The sequence below is a fragment of the Paramisgurnus dabryanus genome, chromosome 10 (genome assembly GCF_030506205.2).
Source record: "Paramisgurnus dabryanus chromosome 10, PD_genome_1.1, whole genome shotgun sequence".
Lineage (NCBI taxonomy): Eukaryota > Metazoa > Chordata > Actinopteri > Cypriniformes > Cobitidae > Paramisgurnus > Paramisgurnus dabryanus.
Genome location: NC_133346.1, coordinates 4,705,307 through 4,731,494, shown reverse-complemented (window position 1 = coordinate 4,731,494; position 26,188 = coordinate 4,705,307). Strand labels below are relative to the sequence as shown.

At 38.7% G+C, this 26,188-nt stretch overlaps 1 protein-coding gene across 5 annotated transcripts; it reads right to left on the bottom strand.

The window, feature by feature from the left end:
• Window positions 1–538: 538 nt before the first annotated feature.
• kdm2bb (lysine (K)-specific demethylase 2Bb) lies at window positions 539–26,120 on the bottom strand. Of its 5 annotated transcripts, none has more exons than XM_073816001.1 (21): window positions 26,013–26,120; window positions 24,473–24,617; window positions 23,734–23,812; window positions 23,597–23,643; window positions 22,480–22,658; window positions 21,991–22,097; window positions 19,863–19,956; window positions 17,842–17,995; window positions 17,518–17,633; window positions 15,239–15,365; window positions 14,762–15,129; window positions 12,857–12,943; window positions 6,551–6,793; window positions 6,330–6,473; window positions 5,318–5,404; window positions 4,893–5,219; window positions 3,977–4,803; window positions 2,593–2,756; window positions 2,248–2,409; window positions 1,904–2,122; window positions 539–1,542 (listed from the first exon to the last, which is right to left on the bottom strand). In XM_073816001.1, exons 1-21 carry the CDS (start codon window positions 26,106–26,108, stop codon window positions 1,361–1,363), a joined length of 3,954 nt encoding a protein of 1,317 aa, XP_073672102.1. In that variant the 5' UTR covers window positions 26,109–26,120; the 3' UTR covers window positions 539–1,360. The 5 variants fall into 5 exon arrangements, with proteins under 5 accessions (XP_073672102.1, XP_065117786.1, XP_073672103.1 ...); XM_065261714.1 differs by having other exon boundaries at window positions 4,893–5,210; XM_073816002.1 differs by lacking the exon at window positions 26,013–26,120 and adding an exon at window positions 25,146–25,644.
• Window positions 26,121–26,188: the final 68 nt, after the last annotated feature.

Here is a 26,188-nt window from a genome sequence, read left to right as displayed (position 1 = left end):
ATTAAAACACCGCGGGAGATATTTCAATAGCACAGCTCTCGCGGTACCTTGACGTCATATGACGAACCGTCTGCGCAGTGCTGCATGCTTCGAATGCGCCTTCTGGCTATTTAGTGAATAAGCGGGACGTGAGGTGATGACAGAACACCAGAGAGAGTTAATCATTAATATTACAGATAAATGGGAGTATAAACCTAATCATTTACATGATTGGTGTTCATTCTGGAGCACTTGTTCACAGAGGTAAGTTGTATGTAACGAGTATTTAGTTAAACGTTTTGACATGAGGTAAAGTGATAGGGCGGGAAAACGTTATTTCGACTTGGCTGATATGGATTTAAATGGTCTTATACATCTTACATTTTCCACTTACTTGTTTCTGTTTTGCTAATAGTTGCCATATGTATATCCTAAAAATGCTCAAATATGAACATTTATATTAAAGTTATAAATATACATATTTTAGTACCCAACCGTGGGTTAAAACAGCACACATCGCAGTGGGAATATAAGTTGTTTACAAAACACAAAGCAAATCTTAAACACTGGAAAAAATATCTGTATTTTTTAAGGTAAAACAGTGCAAATAAGTTTTTTTACCCCAGATATATACAAATGAAAGAAGCCAAGGTAAGTAAGAGTTGTATGAAAAGAGAATGTACCTGCAAGACAATTAGAAGACAACATATCTTAAATTAACATTACAAAATCATCTGAACAATTACCAACTAGAATAGATATGAACCTTAATTTCCTACTGCGTAGAAAAAAAATAAACTTTGTACTGACTGAATACTGTCAATAGTCTATACATATACACAAGTGCATGTAATACTGCACATAAGGGTGAAATCCATTCTGATACAAAAATTAATACTGCATGACGCTTAACGTTTGCATGGTAACAAAAAAACACATGCATCATAGATTTTTCTTTTTGGATAAAGAAAATAACAGTCCGTTTCGTCATTGCGACAATGAACAGTGTGACTATTAAAGTTTTTTTCTTTTTTTTATATAAAATGTTTGCAAAATGAGTAAATATTACTTTAAAGTCGGCACACTCTTCTCGCTGTGCCTTGTAAACTTAAAAACTGAACAAACCTCTGCCATAGTGGCACAACATAAACAAAAGGCTGAAATGGCCACATAAAACGAATACAGTTCTGTATCTGTAAGGTCAGGCATCTGCGAGTTCAGATATTTGCTTGGAGTGAGTTTCCATTATCACTTGCTGGTTTTCTTATAAGTGTCTGTAGGCTTCACACATCCTGTGTTGAAGAAAAGTGTAGAAAAGTAGGGGTTAAATTGTTAGTTCCCTGGGTTCCAAGACAGTGTGTACTGTCAGTGTCTTTGTTGACTAGCTCAGTTTGCTCAGTAGTTTCTCTTCGATCAGTCCAAACTGCACAATGACGGACATCTCCGCAATGAACTGTTCGCAACCCTCTTTGGTCACCTGTTTGCAGTAACGCAAGTCAATGTGACAAATGTTTCCGCAGCGTTTGAAGTAGGTCAGTGATTGGTCTGTAACTCTGTTACAAACTGTGGAAAAAAGAAAGAGAGAATTAAAGTTCATAACGGTAACTACTGAATTAGATTTGCCAGCTTTACCTGATTTAAAAGTTATTTCCTGACCCGTAGAAGTATAGTTAAAGCCATCGACTGTTTTCGCAAGATGCAATGCATCAAATTATGCAATAACAATACACAGATGGGTTGTTTTTCAGCTCAGTAACCTGTACCTCAAAAGGACTTATTCCAGGAATGTTACTAGGTCCAATCCCGATATTAATCCTGGGACGTGTTTGCCTTCATACAAAAGTCACTTTAGCTATTCTATTAACGTTTTTTGGGATCAACACACTGTGTGACACCCTCTTTTGCATTAGTATGGTTTGTATACCTGACAGTTTGACGTGTGTGAGAGAGTCTCTGGTTGTGGTGCCAGCTGCCGTAAGGATGTTGACGCTCTGGTCAGTGATGTGGTTACAGTAACTTAAATCCAGTCGAGACAGAGAGGGCATGTGTTTTATGATTAACTTCAGGGACGTGTCTGTGATATCCAGACCAACTAGACAAAGATCCTCAACGTTCCTCAATTTACTCCTACTGTCCACGTGACCTGAGAGACACACACATGCTCCTAAGTTTGTTTTTAAACAACATTACAAAAAGGCTATAAATTGACAAATGCACAAATCAGGGTCATACTCTAATGAAACAGGAGTTAAAATTACTAATTAATACCTGGTCTGTTGTCTGTTGGAGAGGAAAGTAAGTCTCTTATTTGGTTGTCCTTCAGTCCCTCAACCCACTGAACATCCAGAGTTCGTAGCAAAGGACAGCTGGACGTGCATAAAGCTGAAACAGCTGCCCATGAGCACCCTGCCAGTAAAAGAACCCTCAGACCTGCCAGAATCCAGCACAAAGGTGTCATGTAAGTAATGTACTTAGCATAAAAAGCGATTATCACATCACATAAACAACTACAGGAAGGGATTCAAGTTAAATATAGACAGACGATATAAACTGAGCATTGAGCAATAAATCCACCATTAGGCAGATCAGACGTATGTAAAAGTTTAGACGTACCAGGTAACCTGTTGATTAGCCAACTAAGCTGTTTTTTGGATATGTTGGTCCAGCTCAGGTCTAGAGAAATGGGCTGTCTGCGGATAATGCCACTCAGCATGAGGGGTGTGATGGACTTGCAGCGGTTTAGATCGATCTTGGTCCAGAGTCTTTTATCACAACACCTAAGAGATGAGGACAAATAATTAACCCTACTAAGGGTGGTACCAAGATAAGATTGTCACTACATTGAACTTGCTTAGCTGGTAGAGCATGGTGGCAGGAGGTGTAATAATATTACACACTGCCGAAAATAGTCCCCTTGGTAACTTTCAATAGACTTTGAAAGTTGGGTAACTTAATAAACTTTCGCCAGAATGAGAGTAAAGTTCCTAGCCATATCTGCCGAGAAAATGCAACTTTAAATTTTCCGTCGGTCTTAGTACACAATGTAACTACAGAAGAGTCAAGTTTTAAATAGGAAAAATATCAAAACTCTTTGGTTATTTTTAAGTGCGATGCTAATGGTCTAATCAGATTCAATGGATTGAATGGACTGAAGCCAGGCTAAAAGTGGTACCGCCAGACCCGGAGTTAAACCCAGACCTGGAGATCAGCTGAATGGATTCCAAAACGGTAAAAATAAAATCTTTAACTCTAGGTGAGCTGGAAAATTAGCTTATTTTCAAAAAAAATGGAGTGTCCCTTTAAATCCAGCTTTAAGTCTCATATTCTAATTATGAGATCAGAAGTTTGTTTTTATTCATTGATTTCAATCTTTGACATGTCTTACTCAGTTGATATCAAAGTTACATATTCACAGAAAGTTAATTTTTATTACGTAGAAAATCAGTAAATCGCAAAAAATGACGTCAGCTAGGTTTTCATAGGCAGGGTCGCAAACATCTTGCACAGAAAGCCTAACCTCTAAAAAGGATATTAGCTACTAAAAATGCCTAATTTAGTTGAAATTTAGATTTTTTGCCAATACACTGGAGTCAGTAGATGGAGCCAAATCCAGTCTAGTGGTTATATTTGTCAGGATAAGGATTTGGGTGTGGTTACGATCAAAAGCACAATACTAGACCAATAGAAACACAGCAGCCGGATCTAGAAACATCTACACTTTGTTTCGCTCTTGTTGCACAACCAATTAGTTGTACCAATCAGAATTAGTACAAATGTATCGGGTTCAGTTTATTATTTGCAGATTTAGCAGATGCTTTAAATCCAGAGCAACTTATTACAGTGGATTCAAGCTGTGCATTTTTTCCTTAGTATGTGTGTTCCCTGTGAATCGAACCCCATGACTTTTGCACTACTGATTAAATGCTCCACCCTAGAACGACATGCACGGTGTATTCACAAAAGCAATGCTCTCTTGCCCAATTCCAGAAAGACCTACCATCTATTCCAGGTCTTGCAGACCTGCATGCAGATGCACAGGTCTTGGTGCCTGAGGTGGGTGAATACTGCCATCCACACCTCTCTCCGCATTACGTGGTTGTTTCCATCATCCAGAGGCAGCCGGTCAGGCGGAGGACTAATTGGAGGGGGTCGAATCACATGACGCTCCATTTGAACACATTTCGGTGGAGAGCAACAAGGTGTCGGACGAATGAGAGGTGTTGGCGCGGTTCTAATCCAGTTCATTGGAGACTGCTCTCGCGGGGATCCGTTCAGTTCTCGTTTAGGCCTCAGCCAGTCTCTTAGATGGCTACTGCCATTATTCAATGGCTTTCTGTCCTCTCCATCACTACCCAGTTCCATCTTCACTGTGTGACCATTCTGATGGGCCAGCCGATCCTCTGTTTTTTGGATCTCCTGGTTAAGCTGTTTACTAAGTTCCTTACTCAGTTCTTTGTTGGGCAAGCGAGGTTTACGCTTTGCTTTCCGTTGACCCTTCACCTGCACGTCTCCACCCAAGTTGCTGCTGGGCCCTGCCCGTGGAGAACCACCGTGTGATTGGTCACTCTCTCGTACAGCAGAGGTCATGTGCAGATGGCTGGCCAAGGGTTTCACATTTTCTTCTTCGCTTTTCTTCTCCTTCTTTATCTCCTCTTCCTCCTCCCTTTCATCATCTCCATCCTCCTCCTCTGAGTGCACAAAACTGAAGGGTCTTCTTGCCATTGCTTGTGTGTTATCTTCATCATAGTCCACATCATCCTCTTTCTCTGTCTTGATCTGTCGCTGGACTTTAGAGGTTGACAGATCACCAGGCCTTGATCTCTTCTGTGGATTTAAAAGAGGGTCAAAATACATGCTTTGCAAAAATATTATTTGATCTCTTATCTGCTTTCATCTATTCAGTGTCTCGCTACCTTTTTCTTGATATTGGTTTCTGAATCTGAGTCCTTGTCAAAGAGTTTCCTCTTCTTGCGGAGTGGATTGTCCTCTAATTTGGGTTTCAATAGACTTTCTGAAGAGACGTCTAAGGAACGTTTCTTAAATATTTCCTCGGATTTGCAGGTAGCACTGTCCTCTCGTTCGGTCTTTGTGACAGGAGAAACAGTAGAGGTGTTGGATTCTGTCGACATGTTTGAGTCTAGCTCTTCCTTTATGTCCCGGTTCGTTCGCTGTTCTTTGAGCAGAGAGCCAGGAAGATTGGATGCGTACTTAAAACCCGGTCCTCTTTTTTGCTTTGTCACCAAAAGGTGGAAAGGAAAACAAATAGTAATTTAATATACAAATTAATAACAGTTAAAAAATTTTTGTGTGTGTGGTTAGGTAAGAATATGATGCTTACTTTCCCTGTCTTTCCGGCCTGATTGCATTTTGGACACTCCCAGCAGTTTGGCAACTCATCATTCACAACACCTTCGGCATCTTTCTCCTAGAAAAAATAAACAGGATTAGTTTCTTCCAAACACAAATAAACTGTATATCTAAAATTATAAAAAGAAATAATAGTAAGCAATAATATTGGCCCAACATCACACAAAATATATTGATACATGTGCATATCACAGTTTTCTGTTTGCCAATACTAAATCGATTCTCAACAATGCAATATCGATATATTTGTTTGAATCATACAAAATTCATGGCAGCTGTTTCATTTAGAGTTTACATCCCCACTACTGGATTACATTCTTCTTGGCTGTTTCTCAATATGCGTTTTTCAGAGTCCTTGTGTTCTCGCTCTACATCATCATTAGCCGTCTAAGTTTAATTCCAATTCTCAAGAACGCAAGTACAAAGGACGCATGAAAATACCCGGATGTGTTCTTGATATCAAGCATGCATTGAGTGCGCTGAAATAGCTTTACGCCCCAGAAGTCATTGCGGCAAAACACTGGCGGAGGTCAGGTGATCAACAGAAAGATCGCAAACATCTTAATTCTCACAAGTGCGTTCTGTGTTCTCGCGACCTTCTGAGTTCGTTCTTCCAAGGTCGCCTGATCTCCACGAGAACGCAAGTCCGTTCTTTGGTTCTTAGGATTGAGAAACAGCCCTTATCTCTGAACTTAAACACTGACAGGAAGTACTAGCATATGGGTGCGCCATATGGTGGTGTGTTCTCAATGACAGCTTTCCTAAAATTATATCCTATTATATTCGTAAATTAGAAAATATCCCAATATAATGACCCGTTGCACATCATCGCACCGTATTGCATCATATTGTGGTGTGCACCCCTGTATTGTGATACGCATCATATTGTTAGATTCTTGCCAATACACAGCCCAACTACAGATGTCATTATCATTGAGACATTACACTTTCATTTTACTTATTAGATCAGTTGGGAAACCAACCTTCAAACATGCTGGATGCAGGATCTCATTGCAGATGGAGCACTCCATGAGCATCATGTTGGCCTTCTCTTCCTCATTCTCTACTGTGTCTTCTTTCCCGGCCTCACCGCACACAGAACACACTGCGGTGTGAGGAAGAACGGGCTGCAAAACACATACAGGCCAGTGATGACAATGCCCAGAGATACAGTTTGGCAAAAAAGCTCAACATACAGACTGACCGCTATGCACTGTCTCATGATGCAGGACTGCTTCATGCGGCCTGGTCCTCCGAACTTCTTCATATCTTTGCAGAAATGGCACTCCCCACATTCTTTGCGTGTGCAGGCCTCACATCTCCGGCAGCGTGTACGTCTACGCCGGGCACTTGATGAACTGCGACTAACCGAGAGCTTTACTCCTCCAGCTGTCGGTCCGGATGGAGACGAGACCATCTTGGATTTTGGCCGATTCGGCGGCCGTGGCTGAAATGCACAGAAGACCGGAATGCTTTCAATGGCATGGCCTTAATTTACAGGAGTCATGACCAAATTTAACAAAATTGTTTAATAGATTTACACAGTTATGCAATTGGCATATGCTTTTATCAAAAGTGACGTACAGTGCATTACAAGGTATACATATATATGAACCTGTGTGTTCCCTGTGTTCGAACCCATGACCTTTTGCACTGCTGTAAAACTGAGCTATAAAAACTAAACATGGATATAATAAACACATCTGTGTTTTTTGGACTTGATGCAAAACAAAGACACAGTAAGTGAATGCAAAAAGTAATGAATATTTATCATGACTATCGACTTTTGGGTCCAATGTAGGACAGGCTATTCTGAGGGTGGGTTTATATGGCTAAGTGTTCGCTTATGCAAATTGTTTATATTCCCCTAGAGGCACTTTAGAGACAATAAAATGGAAGAATAACAGCACTGAACCTGAGAAAATATTTCTACAAGTCTGTAAAAACTGATAAAATCTGCCAACAATGTCAGTCAAGTAAAGCTAGGGGAAAAATCCCCACCATTATTCACTCTTGTGTCAATAAGAAAACAATAAGTCAGGATACAGATGCAGGAACATGCATTAAATAAGTATATGCGTTTCATTCCTGTGTATTTCTGATAAATGTGAACCGTTTCCTTAAAACTTAACTAAACACTTAATTTAACTTGTGTTATGTAATAGAGGAGGGACGAGGCTACGAAAAGGGATGTCAGAATAAGTTGAAGCACTTGTGTATTTGCCATTAAATCTCCCTGATTTGAAGCACCTTCCATTTTTGACTATTTTCGCCTTTTTGTTATTTTTGGCCATCAGACCAAAATGGCAACAGCAGATTTTTTTTTATGAATCATCAGCAAGCTCAAGGCTTTCACAGACACAATGACTCAATAAACAAACTCAATAAATAGTCAAGGGGAATGCCTCTTCATACAGTAATGTTGCAAATGTTCCCATTATATTAAGCACAAGGCTGATGATGATTAGGATTTGGTGTACACCATTATACTGATCACGCTTTCCTACCCTTTATGGGGCATCATGGGACGGTGGTCATTAATGCGAATGGATCCAGCCTCCGCCCTCTTTTTGTACCTCAAGTAATGGAGAGGGAAACGTATACAAATCTATTAGCCAGAGGGGGGAAAATGCAACCTGACCTCCTCAATTTGTATGCTCCTAAATGGATTTCTCAGCCCTTGAGAGTTAAGATTAGCCGTGATATTGAGTCAAAAGTCTTGTTTGCACTGAGCTTTGGAGATTATTCTTGCAGTAGAATTGATTTTTCCCTCTCGCTTATGTCCTGCAAGCACAGACGAATTGGAGCTGTAATGAAGAAAATGTCATGTTGCTGAAATTTTCCACATGTATCAGAAAGCAGAAACTGCCGTTTCACAACATGTGATTCATTATGAAACCCAAGTTTGGAGAAAAACAGAAGCGTAAACTTGAGCATGTGGTCAGCTGAGCGGGGATGTGGCCATCAGTGAGAAATATTTGCGACCCTCCCTGTGAGATCATAATCTGATTTTGAGATAAGGGACATCAAAGTTTGATTCAATCATTGAGTTCAATCTTTGACATGGTCTTACTCAGTCAATATTGAAGATATAAAGGTTATTTTTCACAAAAATCACAAAAAATTACTTTAGCTGGGTTTTCACAGGCAGGGTCGCATTTCAGCACTCTACTTTTTATTAATGCAAATATTTATTTATTTTTATATAAATAATATTTAATATTAAAGGAATAGTCTACCCTTTTGCCATATTAAACTATGTTATTAAATTATATTTCAATGCGTGCACTGTACAGCGCGTTGTGAATATGTTAGCATTTAGCCTAGCCCCATTCATTGCTATGGTACCAAAAAAAAAACTTTTATTTTGTGGCACCATACTTACTGGTATAACTCCTCATGTAACAGTCTTTAAATAGGGAAAACATGGAAGTGTTTGGTGGCTTCTAGGGCTGTCACTTTTCGTTCGAAAAACGATTGCACAATCGATCGGACCAACCAAAAAAAGTTTCGAAAACGAAAATAGGCAATCGATTTTAACCAAATATGTACACTATTAATTTTAAAAGAATTAAACAGTTAAAAATATAGATGTAACAAAACTCACAAACAAGCAGAAAAAGAAAATAAAGAATTCCGAAAGTGCAGTAGGTGTGCGAAAGCTAGACAGAAAATACCCAGCAATTTTACGCACCTATAGTTTCACGCTTTCAATCGCTGCAAAGAAAATGGAGGACAACGTCAATAAACCTGTGCAACACGAGAGAGCGTCGAAATTGTGACCTTACAGGAGATGATGAGTTATGACAAGGAGCCACCCTTGCGAGCTGACAGCGACCCGCTTTTGTGATGGAAGATTGGCACGGTCGGAGTGCGTCTTCTCAACAGATGGACATATAGTGAATGAAAAACGCTCTGCTCTTGACCCCTAAAATGTTGATCGACTTGTTTTCCTGACCAATAATTTGTAATGGCCCTAGCCTTTTTGCGCATTTCATTATGCCTGCCTAGTGCCGCCTAAGTGTCGGTTACGTTTAATAAAAAAATACACAGCATGTTCTCAACTTCAAGTAAGTCTATTTAAAGTTTCATTTTTGAACAGTTGTTTGAAATGGATCGAATCATTATTTAAAATAATTTTTGAATTGCCTAAATCATAAAAGCAGCCGGTTGAAGCCTGCAGTAATGTTTTTCATTTATGGCAGCAGTCCACTCTGCATATATTTTTAGAGAATGTTGCACTACTGTTGCTGTTTTTTATTCTGCACGAAACTTAATGACAATGAATAAGAAATATTGCTGACTTGTGCGTTTCAGGCGCTCTCTTTACATTTGTCTGTTATTTGGCGTTGAAAATGGAAACGTCTTTTTAGACATGGACAATCGATTTTACAATCGATTCAATAAACACTTATATATAAAAAAATCGAAAATGATTTTTTTCACAAAAGTGACAGCCCTAGTGGCTTCCCTGATTGGTACCATAGGAATGAATGGGTCTAGGCTAAATGCTAACACATTCACGACGCGCTGTACAGTGCAAGCATTGAAAATAGATAGATATGTATTAATTCGTCTAAGTTGAGGTAATAACATAGTTTAATATGCCAAAAGGGTAGACTATTCCTTTAATATTTTTATATTGTAAATACTAGTTCTTTAGGGAAAGAGACATTTTAAATACTCATCGTTGAACCAGATTATATGTGAGAGCATGAAATTCCAGAATATCTGGAACTACGGGGTTATTACAGAAGAACCCACAGCCAAAAGGCCCATGATAAACACAACATCTAACATAAATACCAGCTCAATATTTAACCTTATTCAACAAATTTAGAACAGGACACATCTACAAAAAAAGAGGAAATAACAAAATGCACTTAAGGTATTTTTATTTCTTTTTGTATTCAGCAGAAAGGGGAAGCTCATTGACATCCTACAACACAATCTTCACGCAACTGATTTAATCATTAGTGTAAAACCACTGATGATAACTATCCATATCAACAGATAGGATTACTGAGACATTTTAAGAGAAGTTATGGGATTTCATGTTTGTGGTCTGGTTTGGTATGTGTGAAAGCGTTAAACATACCCAAACATAATAACTGTGACACTTTTTAGCGCTACCATCATTAAATCAAATCACGCTTTGACCAAACGGTCTGAATTACTATGAATATTCTGCATGTTTCTACAAAACAACAGCTCAATCTCACACCCAGTGACACAGACAATAGCACAACAACCTTAAATTGGCAGGGTGTGAAGATAAACTTGCTATTTAGGCCTAACACTTAACTCACAAAACTGGATCAGGCAGATTTCAGCAAAATCAATCCTTTTCACCAATGTTAAGAATATAACACACAAACAAAAACACATCCAAAGGTTGCAGGGCCAGTCCCAAACAGAGGTGACTAAACAAATGGAGATTATTTGATAAGATATCACAGTCCTGCTCAATTGCAACTCCAAAAAGTGTCTTATCTAAACAGCACTGTACAGAATATAACGTAATTCAAGGTGATTTGAGATGACCTCTGTATAGGTGAGCACCTCAAAACTATTCAAGACCAGGTATGCTAATATCAGACATTCATTTAGCCTTAAGAGTTTAACAGTAAATCCAATCTGATCCAGGATCAATAAACAACTACATTTTAATGCATAGTATAGGTCCAAGATTAAATATGTTGACAACAGAAACATGTCTGGACTGTTTGTACTCAGGTTAGTTTTTTAGTCCCGCTCCTCCCCCTTTCGCTCATCTTGTAGGACTGGCTCAAAAGAGGCCCTTGTTGGGCTGTGGCCAAAAAGTTAAAAATATCCTGGAAATTGAGATTGAGTCAAATAACACAATGATCTATACAAATCTTTGGATCGGTAAACAAGCTATGAAACTAAAAATATGTAAATAAAGTGTATGTACTAGGTTACAAAAACAGCTGGGATGCATTTTGGATTAATTAACAGTAGCATCCTTTCAGCGTTTGGCTGAAATTAATCTGAATGTTTTGAATAAAAAAACAACACTTCCATGGAAGAGTCACACAGGCGCATCCGTGGAAACCGACATATGCAAAGTACTCCGAGATCTGTCACGCCTTTCAAACACTCAAGTAGTATCACTTAAGAAACAGCTTGTTATAAAATGCATCTGTAGCAGTACATTACGTATAAACAAGCACTATTTCTTCTGCCGTCACTGGATTTCACTTTCATCTGTAGCTGTAACGTCTGAAAGTCCCTAAAACATTGTCAACATCACGTCATGCTACTTTAGCTTCGGTTTCAAAAACCTGTTGTGACAGTAATGACAAGTTCAGTGAGAACAAACCACATGTGAGGTTTGACTTCTCTACTATAACCAGGAAATGTCAAGCTAAACTAAACACACGCCAAACTGAGTAAAGTTAAAATGAAATGATCACTCGAAAGTTAGCCAAACATTTCTGACAGCTCTGACTCATCACGTGGACTTACTCCAGTTACACATGCAAATACACACAGTTCGGTTTCACAGTTTGTGATGCCCTGTGGTCCAGAACAATTTGCTAACCTGTTCAGCCTCCGAGCTCTCATAATCCTCCTCGTCTGTAAACGGCGACATGGTCATGGCTTTTAGAGTCCGCTCAACGCTGGGCTAACTGACATGGCTGCAGCTCCAGTTTGCTACTGGCTGCGAGACGGCACAGCCCTCCCTCTGTTTCAAAGCCTTCCGAGCACAAAGCCTAGAGCAAGAAACGCTCATGAATATGAAACGGGGGCGGGTCGAAAAGCTTTAGAGCCAATGGCTGTATAAGAATCATTAATATGCACTGAGTCGACCAATGAGGAAAGAGCATGTAGAATAGGAGTGCTGCATGTTCAAACAGGGTCATGAGACAAGGAAGAGAGGCCAGTTGGGGCAGTATAGGGCCAGATGGTATTTGATCACAAAGGACACACACAATGGAGCAGAAAATTCAGCAGCTGGGCTTTTAACAGTGGAGAGAGTTTTAATGCTTTGAAGAGGGGGTGTACAAAAGCCGACATCGAATGATGTGTCCCGGTGATTAGAAAAATAAACTAAGTCCATAAGCCTACATCAGTGTGTGATTGGTTTGGTCTAATTTTCATGCACTTTCCTTCCTTCATTCGTCATGCCACTTCATGCTATATTATTTCTATTTCCTTTCACTACTAGAAATGCATCATATGTTCTCAGAATACACCTTTTATTATATTGGTAGCACAACAGCACAATTGTCCTCGGTACTTAACACTTTGTTCAAACTTGAAATCAACGATTAATAAGAAGAGAAAGAAAAGAATAGAGACAAGTCTGGACAGAAACAAACCGTGCAAGAAGCCAAACATTTTGCTTCATTTTTGCATTGGATTTGAGCATATACAACCTGTGAGTTTGCAATATGCAAATCATAATTACGAAAAACAATCTTAAAGAAGCCGGTTCTTCCACATACTTAATCTAATTGCTTTTTTCAAGAATAAGCATTCTTACCTTGCCCGTCTTTTTTGGCCAGCATACAATAGGAGAACCAGTGATGGCCAGCTTCGGATTGTCATCTGCATGTTCCTTCAAGACAACCTGTTTAAAACATAAGGATTTCATTTTTAACCTCCTAAGACCTGGTGTTTCCACATATGTGGACCTCACATTTTTTGTTGTTTGCACCATAATACTTAATTCTGTGTAACTGGAACCTGTTGTACACAAACGTGGAGAACTACACTGCTTTATTTTCTAAGAAAAATATTTGGTAATTATATTTATTGGTTCTTCCTAACCCCAAGTAGCTGGAAGAAATCTAAAATGCAAGCCAAACCAAAGCTCGGGTCTTAGGAGATTAAAGGTGCATTGTGTAACTTTAAGGAAGAATCTCTTGACAAAAATGCAATATAATATGCATAACTATATGCATACAAAATAGTGATGTAAGATCGATTTCTGGTTTCTCTGACTCGTCTCGAACTTGTTCCTTCAAATACTCGTTCTTGACTCGGACCACAGTGGGAGGAGAAGGACTAGTAATTTCAGACCGAGTCCTCGAGACTAATGCATTTTTAATGCATTTTAATGTTAATTTATGACATCTCATGGTGCAATGCAAAGATACTGCCATCAGAGTCGTTTATTTATCTCTAGAAAAATAGGCAGATGATGATGCATGTGGTAGTGATTTTTTTTAATGATAGTAAAAGCATAGTCCATATTAAGACGTTAAGACTGCTCCTCTAAACAATTCCCAATCTAGCTTAGTCTGTAGACCTAACTGTTGATTATTAACTGGGGTGATATTAAATCATGAATATGAAAACTGGCATGTTTTATGGTCTTGGTCTCAACTCGGTCACGACTCAGACTTGCTTCCTCAAAGACTCGGTCTTGACTCGGACTAGACTGTATTTGAAAACCAACGGACTCGGTCTCGACCCTTCAAAGACTCAGTCTAGACTCGGACTCCGCAAAGGCGGTCTCGTTCCTATCACAAAATGAACTGTAATGTTTTTATTACCTTAGAATGAGCAGTTTCATCTACATACACCCAGGTCCCCTTGCACAGAAGTGGCCATTTTGCGCCACCATTTTTCTACAGTAGCCCTAAATGGCCAAACTTTTCTACAAAGCGCATTCTGTCACTAAGTTGTCTCAGACTGTGACATTTTTGTCCTGTGGCAGCTACTGTAGCTTCGCTATGCATTTTAAAAAAGAGAGGGGTGAGCTCTGGACTGACCCGTTGGTTGCAATTCATAGACTTACCACTAGATGCTGCTAAAAATCTACACGCTGGCCCTTTAAATGGAAAACAACGTACAAACATTGTTCTCAGAAGAAGGAGATAACTGAATGGATGGTAAAATATGCAAAAAACTATTATGTGGCCATAGAATAATAGTATGATACGTTAAGGCTAAAAAACTTTTTTTTAAGCGTACGCAGGTGTACCAGCCTAGTCGAACACAGAGCAAGGTATACTAAATGTACTTCCACACAGGTCTTTGACGCATGTGCATTACGACAAATTGCATTACCTCTCCTGTCCTACACACTACATGCGCAACCTGTTACAAAAATCGGACGGTGTGCATTCAGTACACAGGTACTATTCTAATGACGAAATTTTCGTCATGCTCACTGTATGCTAACATTCCTGTATCCGTGTACATGTAGTACACCCAGGTGAATGAAGTATACCCAGGTCTTTACAAGGAGAAATGGCAAAGTGGCATAAACTGGTGATACCTTGTCGGATCTGAACCTACAACCTTTCAGCTACAGGCCTATTCCCTTAACCATTTCACTCAGAAGGTAATGGAATCAGATACATTCATTGTTAGTTTATTACTAAAGGATTCCTGGACTACTGGATGAAAAGATAAAAAGAAGTGTAAAGTAAATGAGGACCTTAACATCATCCAGCAGGGCTTGTGGGTCATCAATGCCCTCTGGAACACAACGCTTCGTCTCTGGCAGGGATTCCAGCTTCTCCACCAGGGCTTTGAGTCCGGTCAGCTCAAACTCTGTTAAGTGGGTCCATTTGCCAGAGTGCTCAATCCCGGGTGAGCCAGATGGAGTTTTGGGACACTCTGAAAGGAGGGACTTTAAGCTGTCTTCAGAATCATTGGCCTGAGTGGGTTTGAAGGTCTGACAGGGAAGAGATGCAGATGGCCGAGTTGTCCCCTCTGTCTTCTCTAACTGTGTCTCACATGAGTCCTGACCCATATCCAGCCTGGGGGTTGAGACCGGTTCCTCCATTACAAGCTTAGGTTCCGCTGTTATAGGATATAAGGAAAACAAACAACAATGCGTTATTTCTACTGCATATATCTTATGAAACAAGTGCAATGTGATTATCCTAACCAGAGGCAAACAAGAGCTCACCAGTTTGAACAGACTCCCGTCGGAAGTCCGAGCTAAGGTGCGAACGTCTGGTCAAACAGTGCACGTACCTCTCCAGCACATACCAGCACATCTCATAAAAGAAAGGGTAGCGGAATTTGGAGTGCACCTGAAATACATTTACAAAGTATTCCTCATGTTAATACACAAATATTACCCACAGGCCTATATAAAAACCTAATATAATATAAACTCAGTTAAAACTGCACAAGAAAGAGCTCTCACGGTATGAGAAAACGACAACATGATTAAGATGCTTCTCATGCTCATAGCTTTCCATTCTGGTTCTTCTCCCGGGAGGAAACTCACATTCTCAGAGTTATGGAGGGCTTCTGCTCTCATTCCCTCATACTTTCTTCAGCCAGGGCTAAATTTAGAGCGCTGCAATAATGTGCCCCCAAAAAAACACAGTTGATGCCACAATCTGTCTTTTCTCTGACTGCTCTGTCTAGCAAATATAAAAATAGCCCAGACCACCATTTCTAAGCTCTGCAGCAGATGTGGAAGTGTCTTGGCTTGAGAAAGACGGTTACTAGCTTGTTGCTTTGAAGCATCATCACAAAGTAGAAGTGTCCTGTGCCGTACCCAACACTGCCTATTACCTGTCTGTAATTATCCAGTCAGAGGCGAGATGACAGATCCCTTTTTCTGCAAATCTTAGTTTGGTTTAGACCGAGCCTTTGAAGGCAAATTTTGTCATCTGAATAGTCAGCACTATCTCATGGAAATTCGTACGTATTTCACGAGGTGGCTTTTTCGTACGACCACATTCGTACATTTTTTATGACTTTGTTTTTGCCCCTGTGATGTTGGGGTTAGAGGTGGGGTTTTGTTATTGATTTTTTTTTACAATAATTGTATGTTTTTGTGCGATTCACTTCATACGAATTAGCCAACAGAAAAAATACGCACAAATGTTTGTGGGATTAGGTTAGAATAGTATGCGTATCTTGTCAGTAAAGCCGGCTGGGCCATATTGCATACATATCACAGGTGATACGTCCGTGATAATTATTGCAAAATTGTCTCGATTGTCAGTGAACAGTAAATGCTGCTCCATCTGAAAGCAGGTGATGGCGATTTACTACTTATGTAAGGAACGGACTTTACTGACGAGATGCACATGACAATCACATGCGATTTATTGTGCAGCCCTAGCGCATACTGTATGCGCACCGGCAGATTTTTTTAACCGGATTTTCGATCGTGCATGCGAGTTCAGGATTATGTAGTACGTTGGCCAGGAGAGGCAATGTGCATGCATTAGGGTTGTGCCGATAGACGATAGTATTGTGTATCGATGATCGCCAGACATATCGGCAATAGCAGGCTTTTATGATGATAGTTGGCGATGGTTATTAGTATTATCATCATCGTTTCACATTAACATGCGCATTTTGTGCTTTTCCTCGCATGAGAGGGTTTGTGGGCTTCACTTTGCACGAAAGAGTTTGTTGAGACGCGCAATCAGCGGAGGCTTGCGTTGCGGACCAAAGCGTGACTATGCAGGTTTGCTCGAACCTGAATGCGCGCGGCGTGGACTCCTTCTAGCACCTGAACTTGTAATGCACATGATTCTGACTCTTCCTTGCACAGGAGCTTGTAATTCGCGCGGCTCTGACATTTTGGCACGAGAGGTTGACACGCAGGGGTTTAAAACCAGGGAGTGTGTTGTCCCCGCTCCCTGGCACACATAAAATTTCAGAGCGCCTGTGCTTTAATGACGCGCTCGGATTAATGGCATCAGTTTTAAGAAGGTTGCGGTCATGACAGTGTTGCCCTTGCTTCATTTTTGTCCACCAATCAAGTGACGTGTCATAAATGAGTAAAATAAGGAACAAATAAATAAATGAGTAAACTACTGCCCCACCCTCCAATACTATCGTGTATCGGCGATCTCACAGGCTGACGATAGGACGATCTCAATATGGGACATATCGCCCAACACTAGCATGCATCGAACACTTGTGTATGTGTACGAGTCAAATGAAGTATACTTTTGACTGTGCCGGTATGGGGAAAAAAACGAAGTATACTTAGTCCTTGAGATATGCTACTGAAACTTTGCTGGATGTTAGAGGTGTAATAAACATTGTCTTTACTATATGAGCCTTTAAACTGATATATTAAGCAACAAGCCATTAGAGGCTGTGTAATACGGAGTCTTGATAAAAACATAAAACAAGTTTTCAAGTTTATCTATGCTCAAAATTCCCAGCAGCTTCAGCACTTCTTCACTTTTTATCAAATAAGTGCTTTACCTTTGTCCTGTTCTCAATTTCATAGACAGTGAGTTGCATGGGAATGTTAAAACTGTGCAGAATATTCCCGCCGAACACCAGCGTATCCTCTGGCGTGTAGACAGCATGGATCCAACCTGCATGCACACAAACACATACAAATGTTTGAATGCCTAATTTAAAGACAGGAAGACGTGGACAAAGATTTCTGTCGGCAACTCTACTTCCTTAAGGTGCCCTTGGGGAAAAACTAACCCTTTTGCAAAAAATACAGTTAAACCCAAACAAAAAGAATGGATTGCCAAAAACTCATCAGGATCTCTCAAGGATCCTCTCAGTGCTTACCTGAAGGGATGAAGAACGTGTAGCCCTGTTCCAGCTCTATTCGCTGACAGCCATCAGCACGGTCACCCAGGAAAATATCGCTCTGTTTACCAGAAACCACCCAATCCTCATAAAGAGACAGATTGTGTAGATTTGGAGGAATCAGCCAGAAAACCTGAACATGAGAAAGGGGGACGCAGGTGTGATTCTAAATTGGGATATGATTTTTCTTCTTTAAAATTAATAATTCACAACCTCGTCACTATTAATATTTCCAATGTGATTTATTTATCGCCCTCGTTCAGGGGTAGCCAAATATAGTAAGGTGTTAACTAGTAAGAAAATATTTGAAGACTCTAAATGGAGATGATATTGGAGATGTTATACAATGTAAACATAAAAAATACAGCCAATTTGTGATATTTAGGAAAACAAAACCATTTTCACTAGTGATTATTGTATGTTTAAAATTTTGTTAATACAAGTTCAAACCCTTATTTTCGTGTTAAATTAAACAGGCAAAACTGGTTTATTTTGCTTTCACTAGTAAACAGATTACGTAACTCCTACAACCGTTCCTGCAAATTCCTGTATCATCCTTCGTTCTTGCAAATGCCAGTGCACTTGTTTAAACTTTCAGTGCAGATATTATCTGATACCCTCCAGCAAACACTCGCATCCACAAACACAAGCAGCATTATAGCTGACAAGGCAACCCCAGCTGCGATACAACTATGCAAACAGAGAAAGGATCATTTTCAGGTCCTCTGGACACCTGATCTCAAAAAACAATCCTGCCGCCTTCTGCACCCTTCAAACCTACAGTACAACCACCAGCTTTAATGCACGGCTAATGTCAAAAAAATAAGAGCAGGTCTTCTTTATTCAGTCAAACTCTTAAACCGTATTTTAATGAAAAAGCATGTGGTGCATGCAAAGCAAAACTTATCACATTATGCTATAATTGGCAAGGTATTGTGCAGTTGATAGTCTGCTCCTTTACCGTATGAGATTTTCTGATATGCCTTAGGTCCAGTGCAAGTCTGTGCAATTTTTCTTACTGTATCATTCACCAGGTGAAAACCCTCTATGACCATGATGGCTGGCTTCCCATAGCTCTCCAGCTCCCCAAAGTTATTGCAAGTAAATTTACTTTTTATACCATATCCAAATACTTTTAGAGACCCCACATATGAACAATATATGACATTAAATATAAATTATAATTGCATGACATTAAAGGGGACATTTCACAAGACTTTTTTTAAGATGTCTAATAAATCTTTGGTGTCCCCAGAGTACATATGTGAAGTTTTAGCTCAAAACACCATATAGATAATTTATTATAACAAGTTAAAATTTTCACTTTGTGGGTGTGAGCAAAAATGTGCGTTTTGGGAGTGTCATTTAACATGCAAATGAGCTGATCTCTGTACTAAATGGCAGTGGCGTGGTTGGATAGTGACATCACAAGGGGAACCAAATTTCAATTACCTATGTTTGTGGAGAATAGTTTACCAAAACTAAGTTACTGGGTTGATTCACATTTTCTAGGTTGATAAAAGCACTGAGGACCCAATTATAGCACTTAAACATGCAAAAGTCAGATTTAAATGTATTTGCATATGGTGAAAATATATGAAGCATTCAGATGTGTGTCAACGTTTTCTTATGTCTCTTATGTTTAGATTTAGTCAATTAACAGCAATGAAAAGGTAATTAGGCAGTAATTGAAATGCCTTGTTTTCAAAATGTCACTTCAGTAATTTCATTCGTTTTCAACCAATTTGACCATCTTTTTCTGCAAAACCCTCTAAGTGCATGCTTTTTGGACTTCTCCAAAAAGTCTCCAGTTACTCTTTACTGTCCTTTCTGAATAAAGGTAAAAGGCTCTTATATTTCGTCAGTATCATCGTCATCTTGTGCTGATAATTTTATGGGAATTTAACAATCAAGGCTTTTAAGTTGGTCAAACAGCATGTGCAATAGTAACAGTGTGCAAAGTTTAATAACTTCATAAAAAAAATCACAAGAACACTTGCCTTCCTTCCTTTGAAGACATGGTACCATACCGATGTGCCACCAAAGTCAATGTGGAAGTCAGTAAAACAGCCTTTTACGCTCATCAGACAATATCTATAGAGAGAAAGACAGTATAGGATTGATTCTCAACATCTGCAAAGATAAAGGAAAATGATTAATCCCCAATTTATTTGATCACTGAGATCAACCACAACAAATATAAGAATGTTATATTTCCTTCAAAACCATAGACAGTGGAATTTCCCCTTCTCTATCTACAGCATTATAAAATATGATGACTTAAAAACATGTTTTGGTATCATTTTAGATAAATCAACATGATTTTTTCCCCTTGTGTGAACAGAATATGAAACTCCAGTCATTCTTTCAGATAAAGCCGCCTCAGCACTAAGACAGAGATGGGAGCTATTTGCGGCTTATGCATTCGTCATCCACACTGTTTAGAAAGAAGCTAAATTAATCAAACCACAAACAGTCTCCCTGCCTGGTTGAAATTTGTCATACTGAAGAAGAAAGTGAAGGAATCGCTTAGCTCTAATGAGCAAGAGCCATCACTCACCACAGGCGTCTTTCTTTTGAGGAATTAACTAAAAATGATAAAAACATCAATCTCGAAACAAACCCAGATGGTTGAGGATTTGAGAAACGGCATTTCTATATTTGGAGTCTGGCCAAATTACGGATCTGTTGGGTAGACTTGACTGACAATCAAATTATTACCAAACACGCTTGCATGGGACCTCTCTCTACAGTATTTATAGAAAAATATGCTAGTTAAAGTTTCTACCATTGTAAGTGCTGGATGATGTCATTGATGATTACATCATATATACAAACAATCCATCCGATAACTGTGGTTAACAGAGTAGAAATAAGTCTACATGTACACCTTAACTATTCATTCTTAGTCATGAAAGATGAGCAGAACACCCCTATTGTTTGTAAAACTGTTCCCAGATACAATGTAATATCTCATGTGATTTAACTGGAATCATCCAGTTTTATTCAGAAATTTAGTCTGCTTGGGTTTCACGAACAAAGCACATACTGAATGTAGATGTAACACAAGGGTAATACATTGTAACCTGAATCCACAGGGGTAATATCCTATAACTGGATCACTTAGATGAGATGTTATGAATAAATAAGCAATAGGTACGTTGCATCTTGACCGATATGCTAACTGTGGTTTGATCCTTTTTATGAATGTAAACAAATTATTAAATGAATCACTCAACCATTAAAGACAAGATTTATATAAAAACACTGATATAATGTTCGATGATAATATTAATAATAAGTTAACTTGTATACAACACACATAAACATCATTATGTAGAATCAATAGTAAAGAATGACTAAATGTAGGCAAAAAAAATTTTTGACAGCAAACACAGATCTACAATGATGCACTAAAAAAGGCATGATGCAAATAAAATTAAACATTGATGTTTGCAAAGAAACTGAAGACTACATGCGTCCAGTCACATGAAAGTTAACCAAACTTTACCAAGCTGCTTTAAATCTTGAAAGGATCTCTAACGGATTGTTTAAATCACCTGTCCATAGTTTTCAGAAAAAAAAAGGGAAACATACCCGATAGCTTTTCAGTCCTTATTCGTCTTGGTACTAACATCTGCCCAAGTACCCCAGAAGAAAAGAACTATAATGACTTATAGCTCCAAATTCGTCTTTTGTAAAGAGCACCATGAATACGGAGTAGGGAGGAGTTAGTTGGATAGATGAGAGAGAGAGAGAGAGAGAGAGAGAGACAGAGAGAGAGAGAGAGAAAGAGAGAGAGAGAGAGATTTCATGTGCAGGAATGGAGTAATATTCCGATTGGCTCAAGAGAATTCATTGGGATACTGCAGCGGCCTGAAAAGATCCGCCCCTTTTCCGCATTAGATATCTGCTGCCTAGCAACCAGCTGGAGTCACAGCCAGCTGCAGGCAAAGAAATGCGCAGCATGCACTGAGGAGCGAAGCAAGGGACTTTGGGAAATAAACAGACCTCATCTTTGACTAATACAGTAAGTCCAAGAACAGATTCGATCAGTGAAAACAAAAAAGGTGAAGAAAGAAAATTTGAGCTGGCAATGTTGAAATAACATATGCTAAAAAAAATCACCTCTGAACTTTGGGATATTTCATCTCAGACATGACATTTGTGGCTTCTGTTTGTCTTTCCTTTAGATGCCGTGGCCACATGTTGTCTACCCAGTCCACCAAATCCACCTGAATTAAATACAAAGACAGACTATAGGTAACCAAAACCTTTGAAGACGTCCCCCAAATCGAGGCAAACAGTTGTAAATGGAGAGTGACTGAAGGTTTAATGCATACCATGCAAATATTGTTACAAGTGCCCAATATTGACTTTTTATCATGTTTTTAAATCATTTCTACGGTTTAATTTAAAGCATCAAACACAGAGCAAAGCTTCTACATTAACACTTACTCTCATACATCCTATAAGATTGATCATAAAGGAAAACGGTCATAACCAGTTTTTAATCATTTAAAGAGACGGTACATATTTAAATTTTTTGTCACATCAAACATTCACCAAAAAAATAGAAAATCTTATCAATTCAGTTTAGTGCTCCACATTTCTTACCACAGTGGGTCTCTTGATCAGATTCTCCAGTTTGGTGTGACTAAACTCCAGACTGATGACATTAAACAGCTTGTCACGTTCCTCCACAGGTGTCTCGTAGTAGCGCACAAACTGAGCCATGCTCATCTCAGAGCCTTTCTGCGTACTAACATCCATCACATCAACAGCCCGCCTACTGCCTAATGTCCATGCAGAAACAACACAACTTGTTAACAATAGAAATTATTATGCATGTTGTGTATTTGAATGTATAGTTCAAATCTGCCAAATGCATAAATGTAAATATTATGAAAAACATAAATCCCCGATTTGCACAAATGGTAAACTTTACTCAATTTACGTTTTTATCCAAAGCAACTTATATGGTGCAATCAATGTATACATTTTATATGCATGTGCACTTGGGATCGAACACATGACTTTGGCGGTGTTACAGCAATGCTCTACCAAGTGAGCTACAAGAGCATTTCTTTTAAGCACACAAATACACATGGCATGGCCTTTTTTATGTAATTACACAGTAACACCACAAGAGGTCGTTACAGACAAAGAATAGTGTGTCCAGATTATTGTTATTGTAAGGAGCTGCTGTTAACTTGTATAACAGGACAAGTTTTTCCTATAATGGCAATATAACTCTCTTTTTTATAGAGTCACAACATTTGCAAGTATCATACATAAATTCAGAACAGTAATACAAGTTCCTTGTTAATCTTAAAACTGTAAACTAAGATGGACTAAATATACAATTGTATTGCTGAAATCACTCCTATAAACCTTAAATATGCAAAGCTTGACATAAGTAAATGTAGCATACTTCTAAAGCATTATGCAAAGCCATGGCGTTATAGCAGGTACATGTTTAGCTTCATTGCATAGAAAGCAGAACTTATAACTGTTCATGCAAAACGCAGAGTGTAATTATGCTGTAAAGTAAAAGGGATGTACTTATGTTCATCAGGGATGAATAATAAAAAATAACAGTGAACAGGCCTATGATTTTCTACTGCAATCATGTATTTCATCATCTATAATTAATTAATTTCATAAATATTTGTAAAGACAGAAAGTCATAAACAAATTACAATGCATTTATTTTATGTAAATGTACACTTACCGACCAAACCCTTGATTTCACTTACAGTAAATTCAGGATCTGGCATTCTGCATCAGATGAAACAATTCAGATTAAGAATATAACTCAATTTATATCTATGTGACACAAACAGCCACACAAATTATATATCGTTTTACCTAATTCCTAGTCCATCTTTGGCCTTAAATATAAGTGGAGTTCGGAGTGCCTCTCTTTGAACATATTCATATGTAAAATCTGAGAATAGATAAAAAAAAGGCAAATAAGTTTGTGCATTTAAACAAATCCCTGCATTTTACATGGAGCAGTTAAGAGTTTCAGATATACATACAGAAGATAACTACTTGTACATTTTGTATAAATAGTCTTTAAAAGTTACTCATGTTGTAGTACTTATGCATGGTATACCACGATACTGTTTCAATATATTGACTGTTGACTTGATATTGCACAGATGTTGATCACACATTTGCTGATATACTCTAAAACAGTGTTTCTCAAACTTTTTTGGCATGCGGCCCTCCTGTGTACAGTGCATCCCTTCGTGGTCCCCAAGGAAAATTTATGACAAAGCATTCCAAAACTTAAAATTTTAATTAAACTAAATATATTAAATTATACAATGTGCACCACATGTTGGATAGTAGATTTATTTTTCTGAGGATTAATTACACAAAATTTATGATAAATTAATGTATTTTTTAAATGTTATTAATCTGGGGCCCCCCTGGCACCATCTCAGGGCCCCCAGTTTGAGAACCACTGAGCCTCTTCACAATTGCACATTGGTATAACTTTATGTAATAAATCATAATAATCACAAATGTTTATTACTCAATATTATAAAATATTTCTAACTTAATTATTTAGTAATAATTTAATAGAATATTCACATACCTTTTCCGTCCATATAGTGAACCAAATCACTGTTGTATAAATGACTCTCAAGTTTATCTTCCAAGTTGAAGCCCCTGATGTTTGTGATCTCCTCAACATCCGACAAATCCTCGTTTTCATCGTACATCCTCCTGCAGATTGAGCGCTAAACGCGGAGAAACACACATGTGGTGCAGATAAGATGTTGTTTTATATGAGATATAACGCTGACTCTGTTGTTAATATTAGTTGAATAAATGCTTTATTATTAATAGGCGCAGCCTCCATCATTAACAGTGAAGATATTAATTGTAGGCCTTAATCGCCCACGGCGTACAGTTGTTATATAATTAATGCCTGTCAAATCGGTTTGAACCGAGTTCAACTTCATAATACATATTAGAGATGTGTGTTATGGGGCAACAATGTGCCATGTTTCCCACGGTTACATTGTAGCGAGCGCATGCACGTGAAACATCGCTTTCTTTGTAATATGAAACATGTGTCCTTTCCTGTTTACCACAACATGAGCTAATGAATTTAACACATGAATCCATCGTACGCTTCTCTTAACACTCGTATCGCCTTAACCCCGCAGCGATCCGATTCAGGCCACTAAACACAATACAGATGGGTACGATATTGAAAGTCCGATATAAAACGAGTCTTTGAGAGGACAGGTTAAACTACACACCAGTTTGCGTCCCGATTCCGCGCACGCTTCCATATCGGTGTCTTTCGTCCGTTTTTATTCTCTCAGCGCTTTTTCTGGACCATATTTAACGCCCAAAGTTGAGCACACTTTCGTAGCTTGTATTGAAAACTAAACTAGGAACCATTTTTGTGTAGTGCAACGTGACGTCACGGTCAACAGAATCAAAACATTGCAGATACGTCACGACTCGGATGGTATTTATTAGGGTAAATTTGTCCGAGTATTTACTAGTAGATAATTTTTTTGAAAAATAGAGGACTTGATGGGGGAAATAGTTTTTGGGGCGGTCAGAAATCCCGTTTCGTTATCTTGTTTAGCACGCGCGATTCCGCACGCACGCGCTGCAGCTACTGACTGACTGGATTTGATGCGCGTGAGTGCAAATATTGTGTTGCAGTTAACATTTACCGTTGCTTGGCCCTTTAATTTTACACTCCCACGTTATAGTGTCGCAAAATGGACGTCCAGGAAACACATGTGCACTATAAATACAAATCGACTCATTTTTATTTCTATAAAATAATTTCAAGTTTGAAATTTTCAAATCAGACCAATGTCTGTGATTCATGAACATGCCTTTATAAAGCGCGTGTTCCACGTGCTCGAGATAATACAAGCGCGACCATTTAATTTTGTTTTTCTTTTAGAAATGTTATTCGTATTGCAACAGCTACAAAAACAATGTCGACGCTTTAAAATGACTTCCGAATAAGAAGGAGCAAACACTATCTTAAAAGTGTTCGTAGCAATAAAGCGAAGTTAACTATTTAAAAAAATAATTATAGTGTTTTATTTCTTAAAAAGTCCCATGCTGTTAAGTAAATCAATAAGATAAATTGTCCCTACCAAAGTAATTTTACATAATAAATTCAGTTTGATGGTCACAACCTGCTGGGAAATCAGTGTTGTGTTGTCGCGAAGAATTGTGGGTAATGCATGCATACACGATGATTCCAGTTTCACTCGGGCAAGCCAGCTGACAAGAGATCCTCAGTAACCCGAAGCAATGCCGCATTTCAGCT